Raw genomic sequence first — 17,843 nt, forward strand, 5'->3', positions numbered from 1 at the left:
AGCGTACCGGAGTTTATTTACACTACTCTTTTCTTTTACATACTTGGTTTTCTTTAACGTTTACGGCGGTGTCGTGTTGTCGATTTGGGGCCCACAAGGACCAAAAGGGGGAAAAAGGCTACACAAAAGCACACAATAGACGAAGAAAAGGAAAAAGACGAGGAGGAAAAGGAGAAGGAGGAGGCGGGGCTTCGGTCCAACACGGACCAATGAGAAGGCGGGTAAAAACCGCTCAACCAATGAGCAGCCGTGACAGTAGTCTCGGCTGTCGGGTCAACCCAGCTATGTAGTTTTGGCGGCTGCACAGGAAACATGGCGGAAAATTTGAAAGGTAAAACGCGCGTTTGAATTCACTCGATGGTTATTCTTCTTATTCACGACGTTTTATGGACGTACTATTCCGCGTCTCCGAGTCTGCGTCACATAATATATGAGCGCCGCGGTGAATGACGTAATACCGCACAAGCGGAGACAGTCGTGCGCGTTTACAACATTCATGTGCTCTCCCTTTTGAATATGTAACTAACGTATTGTGCTGATAATGAAGATGTTACGTGTTGTTTACACAACCGTTTGTGTGTTGTTGTTAGATTGACAAAGTTCCACACACCGCATGTCTCGTCAATGTTGTCGCTTCATTTGTCCTCATGGAGCTCATCTATTCCTCTCAGCTTGCTTTGCCACCTTCTACATTGCAAAAGTCATTGTTCAAAAACAAAAATTAGGGGTATTTAATTTGAACTAAGCAAAATTACCTGCCAATAGAACAAGAAAAGTTGGCTTGTCAAGACTTTCCAAAACAAGTAAAATTAGCTAACTTCAATGAACCCAAAAATAAGTATATTCTCACTAATAACAAGTGCACTTTTATTGGTAGAAAAAATAAATAATTAGACCTTTTTGCTGATAATGAAGATGTTACGTGTTGTTTACACCCTTTTTTGTGTGTTGTTGTTAGATTGCCAAAGTTCCACACACCGCATGTCTCGTCAATGTTGTTAAAAGTCGCTTCATTTGTCCTCATGGAGCTCATCTATTCCTCTCAGCTTGCTTTGCCACCTTCTACATTGCAAAAGTCATTGTTCAAAAACAAAAATTAGGGGTATTTAATTTGAACTAAGCAAAATTACCTGCCAATAGAACAAGAAAAGTTGGCTTGTCAAGACTTTCCAAAACAAGTAAAATTAGCTAACTTCAATGAACCCAAAAATAAGTATATTCTCACTAATAACAAGTGCACTTTTATTGGTAGAAAAAATAAATAATTAGACCTTTTTGCTGATAATGAAGATGTTACGTGTTGTTTACACCCTTTTTTGTGTGTTGTTGTTAGATTGCCAAAGTTCCACACACCGCATGTCTCGTCAATGTTGCTAAAAGTCACTTCATTTGTCCTCATGGAGCTCATCTATTCCCCTCAGCTTGCTTTGCCACCTTGTACACTGCAAAAAGTCAGTGTTCAAAAACAAGAAGAACAAAAAATACAAACATTTGGGGTATTTAATTTGAACTAAGCAAAATTATCTGCCAATAGAACAAGAACATTTGGCTTGTCAAGACTTTCCAAAACGAGTAAAATTAGCTAACTTCAATGAACCCAAAAATACCTTAAAATAAGTATATTCTCACTAAAAACAAGTGCACTTTTCTTGATAGAAAAAAAAAATATGAGACCTTTTTTTCAATATGTTGAAAAATATTTTTTTATTAAAAAGTTAAAGTACCAATGATTGTCACACACACACAGTTATTATTTGTATTTTTATTTTTTATTATTATTATTTTTTGTCATAAAGAAATACAATCATGTGTGCTTACGGACTGTATCCCTGCAGACTGTATTGATCTATATTGATATATAATGTATATATTGTGTTTTTTATGTTGATTTAATTAAAAAAATATATATATTTTTATTTATTTATTTCTTGTGCGGCCCGGTACCAATCAGTCCACAGCCCGGTGGTTGGGGACCACTGATTTAGGACCAAAACCCTTAAAACAAGTAAACCACTGTAACATAAAATCTGCTTAGTGAGAAGAATTATCTTATCAGACAGAAAATAAACCAATATCACCCTTATTTGAGATATTTAGTCTTACTTAGATGTCAGTTTTTGCAGTTTAGGTGGAAAGATGTGAATAATGAGGGTAAATGGCAACTTCTGAAGATGTTATGTGAAGGTTCTCAGGAAAGAGAGGTGGTGATGAGCAATAACGGCACAGCAACAAGAAACTACTAAAAACTACAAATTAACATTCTTTTTATCTTTAGTTCTAGATTGTATCCACATGTGCCTGCATTAGACATGTTGTCATCAAAACGTTTTGATACAGTTAGATGACATTTTAAAGGAGTCACTATGATTCTTCTACATTTAAAACGCTTCTTTGTGGTCTACATCAGGGATTCTTAACCTTTTTACTTTGAGGTCCAACTTTTCCACTACAGAGGGGCTCGGGGCCCACTCAAATATTACCACCGCATTAGTAACCTTACTTTTAGTTTTAATTGTATTCAATAACTATGAAATTCCTGCGGTAATTTTGATGAGCTTGCTATCTGTGCTGTGAACCTCTGGTTGATTAAAGTTAAGAAGCTAGCATACAACATTAGCATGCTATCGTTAGTATGATAACATAGGAAAAGTCGGCGTACCTCTATGATGGCGCCAAGTATTGAAAACTATTATTTTTAGCTATATACGAATACAATTTGGTATGCCAATGTTAGTATACTTCCAAAATGACGCCTACTATCAAATACATGTTTTTTTAGGTTTAAACATGCAAAATTAGCTGAAAAGCTAGCATACAACATAGCATTATAACATAGGAAAAGTCGGCGTACCTCTATGATGGAGCCAAGTATCGAAAACAATTATTGTTAGCTTTATACGAATGAAATTAGCAATCATTTTAGCATAAAATTTAGTATGCTAATGTTAGCATATTTCCAAAATGATGCCTACTATCAAATCCATGGTTTTTAGGTTTAAACATACAAAATAAAATAAAAAACTAACATACAACATTAGCATGCTATTGTTAGCATGATAACATAGGAAAAGTTGTACCTCTATGATGGCGCCAAGTGTCCATCCATCCATTTTCTACCGCTTGTCCCTTTCGGGGTCGCTGGAGCCTATCTCAGCTGCATTCGGGTGGAAGGCGGGGTACACCCTGGACAAGACGCCATCTCATCGCATGGCCAACACAGATAGACAACATTCACACACAATAGCCAATTTAGTGCTGCCAATCAAGAAAGCTATTATTTTTAGCTTTATACCAAAAAAATTAGCAAAAATGCTAGCATAAAATTTGGTATGCTAATGTTAGCATACTTCGAAGATGACGTCTACTATCAAAATCCATGGTTTTTACATTTAAACATACATTAGCATGAAAACATAGGAAAAGTCGGCGTACCTCTATGATGGCGCCAAGTATCGAAAGCTATTATTTTTAGCTTCATACGAATACAATTAGCAAAAATGCTAGCATAAAATTTGGTACGCTAATGTTAGCATACTTCAAAGATGACGCCTACTATCAAAATCCATGGTTTTTACATTTAAACATCCAAAATTAGCTAAAAAGCTAGCATACAACTTTAGCATGCTATCGTTAGCATGATAACATAGGAAAAGTCGGAGTACCTCTATGATGGCACCAAGTATCGAAAGCTATTATTTTTAGCTTTATACGAATAAAATCAGCAAAAATACTAGCATAAAATTTGATATGCTAATGTTAGCATACTTCCAAGATGACGCCTACTATCAAAATCCATGGTTTTTACATTTAAACATACAACGTTAGCATGAAAACATAGGAAGAGTCAGCGTAACTCTATGATGGCGCCAAGTATCTAAAGCAGTGGTTCTTAACCTGGGTTCGATGGAACCTTAGGGGTTCGGTGAGACGGGCTCAGGAGTTCGGCGGAGGTCAAGGCACACCCGACTCATCGTGTAAATACAAACTTCTCCCTTTTGGCGAAAAACTTTAAATTTTGGCAGTATTATAATAAAAGTCGTAATTTTACTCAGCGCAAGTCAAAATGTTACGAGAAAAACTGAACATTTGTGCGATATTATGATAAAAGTTGGAATTTTACTCAAGAAAAGCTTAACATGTTGGCAATTTTATGAAGAGTCGTAATTTTACTCGACAAAAGTCACAATTTTATAAAAAAACTCGAACATTTTTGGCAATATTATAATAATAATAATTGGAATTTCACTTGGCAAAATTATGACAAATGTCATAATTTTACTCACAAAATTTCACTATTTTACAAGAACACCAAAAAAATTGGCAATATTGTGATAAAAGTCTGAATTTTATATGATAAATGTCACCATTTTACATTTAAAGTAACAATTTTACATGAAAAAGTAATTATTTTAGGAGAAAATATTGCAAAATAGTAACATATTGGCTCTTAACTAGTCATTATTAAGTACTTATTAATGCCTTATTCGGCATGGCCTTATTATAACCCTAACCCTGACCCTAACCAAATAACTCTAAATTAAGTCTTTGTTACTTAGAATATGTTCCCCATACTAAAGTGTTACCAAAAACATATAACTTTGTCTTGAATTTGAAAAAAAACAACATTTTATTTTTCACTAAAGAAGGGTTCGGTGAATGCGCATATGAAACTGGTGGGGTTCGGTACCTCCAACAAGGTTAAGAACCACTGATCTAAAGCTATTATTTTTAGCTTTATACGAATACAATTAGCAAAAATGCTAGCATAAAATTTGGTACGCTAATGTTAGCATACTTCAAATATGACGCCTACTATCAAAATCCATGGTTTTTAGTTTATACAACATTAGCTAAAAAGCTAGCATACAACGTTAGCATGCTATCGTTAGTATGATAACATAGGAAAAGTCGGCGTACCTCTATGATGGCGCCAAGTATTGAAAACTATTATTTTTAGCTATATACGAATACAATTTGGTATGCCAATGTTAGCATACTTCCAAAATGACGCCTACTATCAAATCCATGTTTTTTAGGTTTAAACATACAAAATTAGCTGAAAAGCTAGCATACAACATAGCATTATAGCACAGGAAAAGTTGGCGTACCTCTATGATGGCACCAAGTATCGAAAGCTATTATTTTTAGCTTTATATGAATAAAATCGGCAAAAATGCTACCATAAAATTTGGTATGCTAATGTTAGCATACTTCCAAGATGACGCCTACTATCAAAATCCATGGTTTTTAGGTTATACAACATTAGCTAAAACGCTAGCATGGCATGCTCTCATTAGCATGATGACTTTGAAAAAGTTAACGTTTGTCTAAGATGGCGCCAGGTATCGAAAGCCATAATTTTTTTTAGGTTTAAACAAATAAAAATACCATGTGCTAAAATGTTAGCATGATGACATAGGAAGAGTCAGCATACTTGTAAGATGGCGCCAAATATCAAAAGGCATTTTTGGTTTAAAAGAGTACTGAAAGGATAATGTTGGTCACAATGATAGTAGTAGGAAATGTTCATATTATTGTGCAGCCATGTGGTTAGTGTTTGACGTCACTGCGTGTTAACGCTTGGTAACTTGTGTGTTTCCTCAGACTGCAGTGTGCCCAGCAAGCTGTCCTGGCATTATCTTGAAGCCTTGTGTCGCACAGAGAAGCTCCACTGTGAAGATTTGGGCATTACCAAAGCCAACGCCAAGGATTATGAGGTGGAGTTCCTCTGCGACTACAAGAAGAATAAGGTACGCCGCCATCATTTGTATTTTGCCTCATCATCTTTGACGTGGTAAGGATCGATTTCCGTGGGAATGAAACGGTGTAGTCAAAGTCGAGACGCAGCAATTAACCGCTTTGACTATTAACCCTGATTAAAAACGTCAAGGTTATTTCATGGAATGTTTCAGTCCTCCTGCTTCACTCGCTATAAACAGACATCACGCTGATACAGTGAAACCTCCATTTAAGAACTTATTTGTATAGTGAAACCAATTTCTCCATAAATGATGTAAATATGAATAATGGGTTCCAGCCTCGGCACTTTGAACACAAAATAAGGTGCTATATCAGACCTGGGCAAATTAAGGCCCGGGGGTCACATGCGGCCCATTAAGCTTTTCAATCTGGCCCTCCGGACATTCCCAAATAATATTTTTTAGATGTTTAAGATGTAAAGTGTAGCTGCCATTATGATGTGCACTCATGTTTTCTAATGACCGTAAGTCTTGAACTATACCAGGGGTCACCAACGCGGTGCCCGCGGGCACCAGGTAGCCCGTAAGGACCAGATGAGTAGCCTGCTGGCCTGTCCTAAAAATAGCTCAAATAGCAGCACTTACCAGTGAGCTGCCTCTATTTTTTACATTTTATTTATTTACTAGCAAGCTGGTCTCTCTTTGCTCGACATTTTTAATTCTAAGAGAGACAAAACTCAAATAGAATTTGAAAATCCAAGAAAATATTTTAAAGACTTGGTCTTCACTTGTTTAAATAAATTCATTCTTTTTTTTCCTTTGCTTCTTATAACTTTCAGAAAGACAGTTTTACAGAAAAAATACAACGTTAAAAATTATTTTAGGATTTTTAAACACATATACCTTTTTACCTTTTAAATTCCTTCCTCTTCTTTCCTGACAATTTAAATCAATGTTCAAGTAAAAAAAAAATTTTTTATTGTAAAGAATAATAAATACATTTTAATTTAATTCTTCATTTTAGCTTCTGTTTTTTCGACGAAGAATATTTGTGAAATATTTCTTCAAACTTATTATGATTAAAATTCAAAAAAATTATTCTGGCAAATGTAGAAAATCTGTAGAATCAAATTTAAATCTTATTTCAAAGTCTTTTGAATTTCTTTTAAAATTTTTGTTCTGGAAAATCTAGAAGAAATAATGATTTGTCTTTTTTAGAAATATAGCTTGGTCCAATTTGTTATATATTCTAACAAAGTGTAGATTGGATTTTAACCTATTTAAAACATGTCATCAAAATTCTAAAATTAATCTTAATCAGGAAAAATTACTAATGATGTTCCATAAAAAGATTCGAATTAGCTAGTTTTTCTCCTTTTTTTGTTTGAATTTTGAATTTTAAAGAGTCGAAATTGAAAATAAACTGTTTCAAAATTTAATTGTCATTTTTTTTCGTGTTTTCTCCTCTTTTAAACCGTTCAATTAAGTGTAAATATCATTAATTATTAATAATAACATAGAGTTAAAGGTAAATTGAGCAAATTGGCTATTTCTGGCAATTTATTGAAGTGTGTATCAAACTGGTAGCCCTTCGCATTAATCACTACCCAAGAAGTAGCTCTTGCTTTCAAAAAGGTTGGTGACCCCTGAACTATACTAAGTATTTCAATGGTTGGAATCTATGCTTTTGCATGATATACTAGTTATTATGGTCATCTAATTAGTTACCATGGTCATCTGATTAGTTCCTATGGTCATCTAAGTCAGTGGTCCCCAACCACCGGGCCGCGGCCCGGTACCGGTCCGTGGATCAATTGGTACCAGGCCGCAAAAGAAATTTAAAAAAAATTAATAATAATTTATTTTTATTTTTATTTTTTTAATTAAATCCACATAAAAACCACAAGATACACTTACAATTAGTGCACCAACCCAAAAAACCTCCCTCCCCCATTTACACTCATTCACACAAAAGGGTTGTTTCTTTCTGTTATTAATATTTCTGGTTCCTACATTATATATCAATATATATCAATACAGTCAGCAGGGATACAGTCCGTAAGCACACATGATTGTATTTTTTTATGACAAAAAAAAAACATGAATCTACTTTCTCTTGATTAACAAGACAAACACACAAGCTGCTGTCCTCTGCATGCGCTGCTCTGTCAACAGAAATCCCTACGATTCCCTCACAAACCATCAGAAATCACAAAAATCCTTAACTTTAACAACCGTATTGCTACAATAATAAACATTTAAAAAAGTCAAATTAAATTGACATTGGCAAAGGAGCAGACAGTGGGAAAACAGGGAGCGGGAGGGAGGGGCCGTGTGTGTGTGTGCCTTGAAAGAGGCGCCACTGAACGAGAGTTGTTTTTCTACGCTGTGAAATAAGTCTGCTTTGGCATATTTTTTAAGAAAAGTCCCTTCTCATCACAATTACAATTTGCTGTGCTACGAAGCCTGCTTTGTCGAATCTTCCATACATGTGAGCGCCATTAATGTACCCCTAGGGATGATGTTTGATAAGGAATTATCGAGTTCGAGCCTATTATCGAATCCTCTTATCGAACCGATTCCTTATGGATTCTCTTATGGAGTCCAGATAGGTTGTTGTATATGGAAAAAAACACACAATATTTGGTTTAACAAAAGCTCACTTTTATTATATAATAAAAAAATAAAATCTAATAAAATATAAATATTGACTGTTACCCCCCTAAAAAAATAAAATAAAATAAATAAATATTGACCGTTGTTACCCAAAGTATATTAAGTGGGATTTTTCAGAGAAACAAATATATACAGTAACACAAAAACAAGCTGTCTCTGTGATCACTATAGGTGTATAAATAATAATATAGTGTTAAATAAAATCAGTCCCTTGGGCACAAAACTGAAAATAATACAGCTCTCCAAAAAGTGCACTTCTGCTGCTATTTGACATAACTGTTTGTTATGATGCTTTGACATTTTTGCACTTTCTTTATTGAAAGAACATTCTATGAAGAGAAAAGTTGTTTGCAAATGTGGTTACAATGCTAAAAAAATGAAAAGTTAAAGCTAAAAAAAGAAATACACTTTATTGAGTTAACATTATTTCTTTATGGGGGAAAAATGTTATGAGCTAGAGAATATAACAACTACACTACCCAGCATGCAACGGGAGTTACGAGCATGCGCGGTAGCCCAGAAAAGTGTTGCATGTTGCCACGCTGTGAAAGTAAACGTCAAGAACTCAGCCAACACGCCTCGTCTGCATTATTTATGATTAGACAGACAACACATCTACAGTGTGATTTTGTAACGTTTACAAGGAAAGAAAAACAAAAGTTAAAAAAGGGAGATATGTTGTATATATATGTATGTGCTGCAGTGTTGTATATATATGTATGTGCTGCGGTTGTTTTAAGAACGTTGCGACAGCTGCCGTAAAGGAGGTGCGTTGCTAGCCTGGTTGCTATGTTTCCGGTTGGTCGTAAAAGTGTTGGTCATGTGTTTTACCCTGCTCAAATCTCTCAGTAAAGTTATTCGATGGATTATAGCTTTTGTTTTGAACTTTATTACACCTTGGAGTGCTTTTTCCCGTCCATTGTTTTCCTGCTTTCGCTATCTGCGCCTAATGACTGAGCTACGTGACGCCATTTATTGTGATGTCCCGCGGAGCATTTCTGGTCGGGACGGGATTCGAATAAAGAATCAACTCTTTTCCTTTACTATAGTGGTCTCGATAACGGGTACCGGTTCTCAAAAAGGGATTCGAGTCCGAGGACTCGGTTCTTTTCTTATCAAACAACCGGGAAAACCGGTTTCGAGTATCATCCCTATGTACCCCTCACAGATATATATATATATATTTTACTTCCACAGTGATCAATGACGTCACTAGCCAGAACATGTATTTTACAATAACTTAAAAACGGTAATGGCCCCAAAAAAAAATGTTACACCACAAACGAGTAGCAGTGTTATTTTCATATGAGCAATTACAAAGGGGGCCAACTTCACACAGGTGATGCATAATAATCATGAAACCGTGTTTATTATTCCGACTATAATCCCAGAGTCCTCATCTCTAATTGTTGCATCCCCAAATGTGAGTTGTACAATTACTGACTGACAATGTGTGTTTTAGGGTGAAGAATTTTACCTGGTAAAATGGAGGAGCTTCCCGGAGTCGGTCAACACCTGGGAACCTAAAAGGAACCTTAAATGCCCCAAAGTGATGAAGCAGTTCCACCTAGACCTGGATCAGGTGCTCAGGCGCCAGAAGAGACGAAGCGGCCCTAAAAAGCTGGATAAGGAAATCTCAGCCTTCTTAGTTTTGAAAGCTAAGCTACGTCAGCGATTGGAACGCTGGGAGGTTCAGCTCAACCAAACATGCAACCATCCCGGTCGCATCTATGTCAGGAACGACGTGGACCTGGAGGGTCCCCCGAAGAACTTCACCTACATCAACCAATACAAGGCGGGCCCTGGCATTGTTTTTGATGAAATGGCCGTGGGCTGTGAGTGTAAAAACTGCTTGGAAGAGCCGGTGAACGGTTGCTGTCCCGGTGCGTCCTTGCAACGTGTTGCCTACAATGAACTTGGCCAGGTTCGGGTGCGGCCAGGAAAGCCCATATACGAGTGCAACGCTCAGTGCCTCTGTGGTCCGGACTGCCCCAACAGAGTGGTGCAAAAAGGCATTCAGGTCGACTTGTGTATCTTCAAGACCGACAACGGCCGTGGATGGGGAGTTCGCACTTTGCATCACATAAAGAAGAACACGTTCGTCATGGAATATGTGGGAGAGGTAAGGAAAGGACTTTCATTATTGGAACTATGGAGGATCTAATAGGGCTGCAACGATTAATCGATGAAGGAAAAGAAGCTTCGATTGATTATTTATTGACTGTAAATAAAGAATGGATAAAATCTGGACTGCATAAAAGAAGATAAAACAAGTTAAATAGAAGGTAAAAAAAAAGGGGGAAATCTAAATAAACGTTAAATAGAAGGTAAAATAAAGTAAACCTAATCAAATAAAAGGTAAAATAAGGTAAAAGGTTAAGTAGAAGGTTAAACAAGCTAAATAGAAGGTAAATAAAAGGTAAAACAATATTAATAAAAGGTAAAACAAGTTTAAAAGAAGGTAACATGTAAATAGAAAGTAAAATAAGTTAAACAGAAGGTAAAGGAGGCTAAATAGGCAATAAAGGTTATGGCAAACAGATAAATATTTACATTTCAACTTTTCCCTCAGTATACGCAATTAGGCTATAAAGTGTGTTTTGTCCGATTAATCGAACAAACTAATCAATAAATCAGGCTCCAAAAAATCTATAGCTGCAGCCCTAGGGCAGAGTGAAATAAATCCATCAATCTTAAAATAATTACTTAATTCAATGTGTCTTTTGTTAGAGTTGAAATTAAATTCATAAAGCCTGGTGTATTCCTCGAGGAAGACGCCGTCTTTCCCCCTGCGTACCTTCCCGTAAGCCTTGCCCGCACCTCCCAAGAAACGTAGCTTCTCGTCGGTGGCTACGCAGGCCACAGATGTGATTGGTCAGCTTTTGAAGAGGCGGGTCCCCAAGCACAGAAGAGCAGACGTTGTGCTCGAAATGCACACATTATTGTATGAATTCAAGCAACAGTTGCATGAAGACTGATATTGTGGACTTTATATCTTGGTGCGCTCTGAAAATAATTACTGAATGTCCATCCATTTTCTACCGCTTGTCCCTTTCGGGGTCGCGGGGGGTGCTGGAGCCTAACTCAGCTGCATTCGAGCGGAAGGCGGGGTACACCCTGGACAAGTCGCCACCTCATCAAAGGGCCAACACAGATAGACAGACAACCAATCACACTCACATTCACACACTAGGGACCATTTAGTGTTGCCAATCAATATGTGTTTTTATCTTATTGTGTTATTTTGTCCAAAAGAAGTCAAACAAAGGACGCTCTTTTTAACTTTCATTGCCAATCCTGTGCTAACAGGTTAAATTCCAACGTCTTTTTCTCTGACACAGAACGCTTCCTTATTCTCCGTCAATTATCTTTCATGTGAGTTCTGAACATCAACACATTAACACCAGCATGTCACCAACTTACAATGGCTATTTAACCATTTTATTTCCAATTACACGGTAGCTCTCTCTTGTCCCATGTCCCAAAAGGCAGAATAGCGTTGCAAATAATAATAACGTCCTCGTTCAGAAGTTGCACAGTCCGTCTTCGCAAAGGTGTTTTGCTCTGGTTTGTCCATTAGAAGTAAAGTGATGATTCTGAACATTTAGCTTAAGTTTAGACAAAGATGTCGATGTTGTGGTTGTCATCACTCTTCACAAGAAGGTAAATATCGAGTCAACGACAGCTGCGGTTGCTCCTTCTGGAGACAGTGCCCCTCAGTGTTTTGGAAGGGGATTGCTAGTCTGGTGCCACCCGTCAAAGAAAGACATATTAAATCAAACCGTCAAGAGTAGACACTTAAACTACATGATGTGAGAGTATATTCTGGCTATTCTATTGTCAAATCAAAATGATCATTCTAACGTTGGCTATCAGAAATGTGCGTAGTAGCAATAAATAGCCACCAGTGAGATAGTTTCACTACTACTTCCTTCAAAGAAATTCTCTTTTTTTTGCTTCGGACCTGAATGCGCCACGATACATTCTTGGTAGTAGCGCAATCCAAGTTCATTTGTTGATAGTGTCGGCTATTTCACATCAGCGTAGCCATTAGAGACATCATATTTGTGCCAATATTACAGACATTATATGAGCTAGTCATGAAAAATGAGGTCTTCTTCTGGCAAAACACTACCGCTTTGGTCCACTGGCGCCGCCAAAATCAACCTCACGTGGGGCTTTAATACCGTGACAATATCGTACCGTGACATTTTGATACTGTTACATCCCTACAGTATGGAGAAATAAATTCCATTCGTGTTTCTTCCAGATCATCACAACGGAGGAAGCAGAGAAACGAGGTCACATTTACGACAGCCAAGGCTCGACGTACCTATTTGACCTGGACTATGTGGAGGACGTGTACACAGTGGACGCTGCTCACCAAGGAAACGTCTCTCACTTTGTCAACCACAGCGTGAGCATTTTCAACTGCATCTTTATTCGATTTGCTTCCGTGTCTCGCTCACACCGCTTGTCGTATTTGCAGTGTAACCCAAACCTGCAAGTGTTCAATGTGTTTATTGACAACATCGATGAGAGACTCCCACGGATCGCTTTGTTTTCAACACGGTCCATTCGGGCAGGAGAGGAACTGACATTTGACTACAAGATGCAAAGTAAGTCCACTTGCAGTTGTACTTCAAGTCCAAAGACCCTTCAGTCAGGAGTAGGGATGATACTCGAAACCGGTTTTCCCGGTTGTTTGATAAGAAAAGAACCGAGTCCTCGGACTCGAATCCCTTTTTGAGAACCGGTACCCGTTATCGAGACCACTATAGTAAAGGAAAAGACTTGATTCTTTATTCGAATCCCGTCCCGACCAGAAATGCTCCGTGGGACATCACAATAAATGACGTCATGTATCTCAGTCATTAGGCGCAGATAGCGAAAGCAGGAAAACAATAGACGGGAAAAAGCGCTCCAAGGTGTAATAAAGTTCAAAACAAAAGCTATAATCCATCGAATAACTTTACTGAGAGATTTTAGCAGGGTAAAACACATGACCAACACTTTTACGACCAACCGGAAACATAGCAACCAGGCTAGCAACGCACCTCCTTTACGGCAGCTGTCGCAACCTTCTTAAAACAACCGCAGCACATACATATATATACAACACTGCAGCACATACATATATATACAACATATCTCCCTTTTTTAACTTTTGTTTTTCTTTTCTTGTAAACGTTACAAAATCACACTGTAGATGTGTTGTCTGTCTAATTATAAATAATGCAGACGAGGCGTGTTGGCTGAGTTCTTGACGTTTACTTTCACAGCGTGGCAACGTGCAACACTTTTCGGGGCTACCGCGCATGCTCGTAACTCCCGTTGCATGCTGGGTAGTGTAGTTGTTGAATTCTCTAGCTCATAACATTTTTCCCCCTTAAAGAAATAATGTTAACTCAATAAAGTGTATTTCTTTTTTTAGCTTCAACTTTTCATTTATTAACATTGTAACCACATTTGCAAAGAACTTTTCTCTTCATAGAATGTTCTTTCAATAAAGAAATAAAGTGCAAAAATGTCAAAGCATCATAACAAACAGTTATGTCAAATAGCAGCAGAAGTGCACTTTTTGGAGAGCTGTATTATTTTCAGTTTTGTGCCCAAGGGACTGATTTTATTTAACACTATATTATTATTTATACACCTATAGTGATCACAGAGACAGCTTGTTTTTGTGTTACTGTATATATTTTTTTCTCTGAAAAATCCCACTTAATATACTTTGGGTAACAACGGTCAATATTTATTTATTTTATTTTATTTTTTTAGGTGGGTAACAGTCAATATTTATTTATTTATTAGATTTTATTTTTTTATTATATAATAAAAGTGAGCTTTTGTTAAACCAAATATTGTGTGTTTTTTTCCATATACAACAACCTATCTGGACTCCATAAGAGAATCGATAAGGAATCGGTTCGATAAGAGGATTCGATAATAGGCTCGAACTCGATAATTCCTTATCAAACATCATCCCTAGTCAGGAGTAAAGATGGAACGTTTTATGGAAAAAGGAACAATTATAGTTATTTTGCACTATTGCTTTTATTTTCCTCAAAATGTATGTAATAAAAGGGACTAATTTAAATATTTAATGGATATTTTTACACAGCCGTCATGTGTTTGTGTCTGTTTATAATTGTGATACAAATTGTAGTTATTCAATGATTTTGAACATTTGAAGTATCTGTGTTGGCATGACAAATACTGCCCCAGCAACTACTTCGTATTGCAGCTAAATTTGTAGTATCGTAAAGTATCCAAACAACGGAGGAATAAGTGCTTATTAGCATTTTAACGGAAGTGTACCATGTTGTGAAAGAAAGTAACCCGATGTTAACAGTAAATTAAATAGGACAACATAATAGTTTTGATAAAATAATACAACTGTAAATGTGGGCGGTATGGCGTAGTGGGTAGAGCGGCCATGCCAGAAACCTGAGGGTTGCAGGTTCGCTCCCCGCCTCTTGACATCCAAAATCCCTGCCGTTGTGTCCTTGGGCAGGACACTTCACCCTTGCCCCCGGTGCCGCTCACACTGGTGAATGAATGATAGGTGGTGGTTGGAGGGGCCGTAGGCGCAAAATGGCAGCCTCGCTTCCGTCAGTCTACCCCAGGGCAGCTGTGGCTACAAATGTAGCTTACCACCACCAGGTGTGAATGAATGATGGCTTCCCACTTCTCTGTGAGCGCTTTGAGTATCTAACAATAGAAAAGCGCAATATAAAATCTAATCCATTATTATTATTATTATTATTATGTTGGGATGGATACTGTTCACATTTGAACCGATTGAGTACCGATTCCCGCTACCTGGGAATCGATACCAGCACTCAATGGTACCAATTTTTGGTACTTTTGTGTGAGTTAATTAATGTTTTTAACGTTTCATTCAAAAATGAGCTTTTTTTTTATTCATTGATTGAGACTTTTATTAGTAGGTTGCACAGTGAAGTACATATTCCGTACAATTGACCACTAAATGGTAACACCCGAATAAGTTTTTCAACTTGTTTAAGTCGGGGTCCACTTAAATTGATTCATGATACAGATATATACTCGCAATATATACTATCATCATAATACAGTCATCTCACAAGATAATCACATTGAATTATTTACATTATTTACAATCCGGGGTGTGGAGGGGGGGGGGGGGTATGTTTGGTTGTTATCATCAGTCATCAACAATTGAGAACAGAGAAATGGATATTGGAACAGTGTAGGTCTGACTTGGTAGGATATGTACAGCAAGTAGTGGGTAGAGAGAGAGAGAGAGAGAGATCAGAAGGCATAAGAAAAAGTATCTGCATTTGATTGTTTACGTTTGATTATTAACAATCTGGGGAGGGTGTTAGTTTAGGGTTGTAGCTTCCTGGAGGTGAACTTTTATTGCGGTTTTGAAGGACGATAGAGATGCCCTTTCTGATTATGACAACTGTGCTGTCCAGTTGTATATCTTGTTTTGAGTCTTCTATGCAATGCGGTTGCACTTCCAAGACAGTAGAGGGCAGTACTGTAGAGGCTATCCATGGTATGTTGTCTAACTCGGAAGTAGCTTTTTCCAGGAAGCTGAATGTGGTATGTTGCACCCGACAAAGCGTTAATACTGTGAGTAGAGTGCTGATTACATGCCAGCTGTTTGATTGTAACATTCATCTTAGTTGTAGTTTTCATTACTAAATTTGGAGGTGTTGAGATCGCCCTGTAAAATTGCTAATGCTCGTAGTAGCCTGTCTATGGCAAATCTAATGTAAATTAGAATTAAGCTAGCGCATTTTGGAACAGTGGCATACTCGCTTTGTTGGTGTTGTAAATGTCAACATTACTTAGAGGGTGTTTGACTGAGCCCGTCCTGAGTGCTGCTCGACTAATTGTTTACATGGGGCGGTATAGCTCGGTTGGTAGAGCGGCCGTGCCAGCAACTTGAGGGTTCCAGGTTCGATCCCCGCTTCCGCCATCCTAGTCACTGCCGTTGTGTCCTTGGGCAAGACACTTTACCCACCTGCTCCCAGTGCCACCCACTCTGCTTTAAATGTAACTTAGACATTGGGTTTCACTATGTAAAGCGCTTTGAGTCACTAGAGAAAAGCGCTATATAAATATAATTCACTTCACTACATGAGCCACTGTTTAGACTGCAACCGGACGTGACTTCACGTGCAACAAAGGTATCAAAATATGGCACAGTTTGGTTTTACGTGATTCGATACTCGGCGGTACCGTCGGAATTTGGTCGGTGCCTATAAAAGTAGTGAATTCGGTACCCATACCTCGTTATATGTAACGGCATACATAAGAAGCCAAATTCTGAGATTTTGTAGCCTATTTTGAAATATTTCTATTATCATTTTTATGCCAAATAATGTATCGTGATCGCAGGAGGCTGCAATATATATATAGGCCATATCTCCCATCCTTAGTATTGATTGAAGACAATCGCTTGTCTCATGTCTACTTGTCCCTTTTTTGTTTAAGTCCTATGAATGACTGATGACGAGTCCAATGTATGTCCTCATGCCGTAAGTCAGCTAAAGTAGACTCCAGCCTCAATGTCCTCATCATTGTGACATTGAACGAAGAAAGAATATATAAACAATATTGGACATTAGACAAAAGTATTTGTTTTACTCTGAAACCTTTCTTTTGCTTCCAGTTGACCCAGTAGACACAGAAAGCTCCAAGATGGACTCCAGTTTCACCCTAGCAGGCGTCTCCAGTTCTCCTAAGAAAAGGGGTCGAGTGGAGTGCCGCTGTGGATCGGATTCGTGTAGAAAATACCTGTTCTGACACGGGAGTGGTGGTAACAGAAATACCGCTATCTGTACACATCTTTGAACATTGTACATATTAGTGTTTTTCAGTCAAAACTTGTTTTCAATTGCAGATTTTCTTTAAAAAAATTTGTTCCCAACTTAATACAAAATTTGCATTTTTTTTTACAAACATCATAGTTTTAAATTTCAATGGACTACATGTTATTACATTTTGAAAGTTTTTTTTATCATAGTAAAAGCCAAGTTATTTTGATAATTCAAAGTTCCCAATGTGACGTGCATTAATAGTAATGTCACCACAGCTGCTACACCTCAACTGTTTGTGTGGTAATTCTGTGCTTTTCTTGCTGATTAAATCTTGGGCGTCTACAAAAAAAACCACAAATGATTCCGCCTTTCTGGTTCACCGTGGATGAGCTCGCTTTTAAATGACAGTGTCCACTGCTCGACAGTGTTGGTGTTCTTTCAGTGTCTTCTGTTCTGTCTCACTCCCTATAACGTCTCAGATTTTGTCAGAACCAGTTGGATTCATACCTTTGACTACAGCTCGATACATAATCATTTAAAAAAAAACATTTTTTTATGTACAATGATACCTCAGAGTTGAATTCGTTCTGTGTCCTCAAAAAAAACTTTTATCGTGAAACAGCCTCACCCATTGAACTGAATTGAAGTCAAA

General features: G+C 37.4%; 2 protein-coding genes across 2 annotated transcripts in view; one reads left to right on the forward strand and one right to left on the reverse strand.

Annotated features, from left to right (window-relative positions):
* Positions 1–171, reverse strand: part of LOC133653290 (protein-serine O-palmitoleoyltransferase porcupine-like) — a 28,578-nt gene extending 28,407 nt beyond the window's left edge. Inside the window, exon 1 of the mRNA XM_062052422.1 lies at positions 44–171. The gene's annotated coding sequence lies outside the window, so the exon portion shown is untranslated. The remainder of the gene's footprint in view (positions 1–43) is intronic.
* On the forward strand, positions 168–17,540 carry suv39h1a (SUV39H1 histone lysine methyltransferase a). Its single transcript, XM_062052425.1, has 6 exons — positions 168–331; positions 5,605–5,750; positions 9,838–10,497; positions 12,646–12,792; positions 12,865–12,994; positions 17,044–17,540. The coding sequence occupies exons 1-6, from the start codon at positions 313–315 to the stop codon at positions 17,175–17,177; spliced, it is 1,236 nt and encodes a 411-aa protein (XP_061908409.1). The 5' UTR covers positions 168–312; the 3' UTR covers positions 17,178–17,540.
* The last annotated feature ends 303 nt before the right edge of the window (positions 17,541–17,843 follow it).

The sequence above is a fragment of the Entelurus aequoreus genome, linkage group LG07, assembly GCF_033978785.1.
Source record: "Entelurus aequoreus isolate RoL-2023_Sb linkage group LG07, RoL_Eaeq_v1.1, whole genome shotgun sequence".
NCBI classification, from domain to species: domain Eukaryota; kingdom Metazoa; phylum Chordata; class Actinopteri; order Syngnathiformes; family Syngnathidae; genus Entelurus; species Entelurus aequoreus.

Excerpts from the sequence above, each read along its gene's own strand:
- suv39h1a (XM_062052425.1), top strand. Across the intron at positions 10,498-12,645 it reads TCATGGAATATGTGGGAGAG|ATCATCACAACGGAGGAAGC; the intron begins GTAAGGAAAGGA and ends TGTTTCTTCCAG. Across the intron at positions 12,995-17,043 it reads ATTTGACTACAAGATGCAAA|TTGACCCAGTAGACACAGAA; the intron begins GTAAGTCCACTT and ends TTTTGCTTCCAG.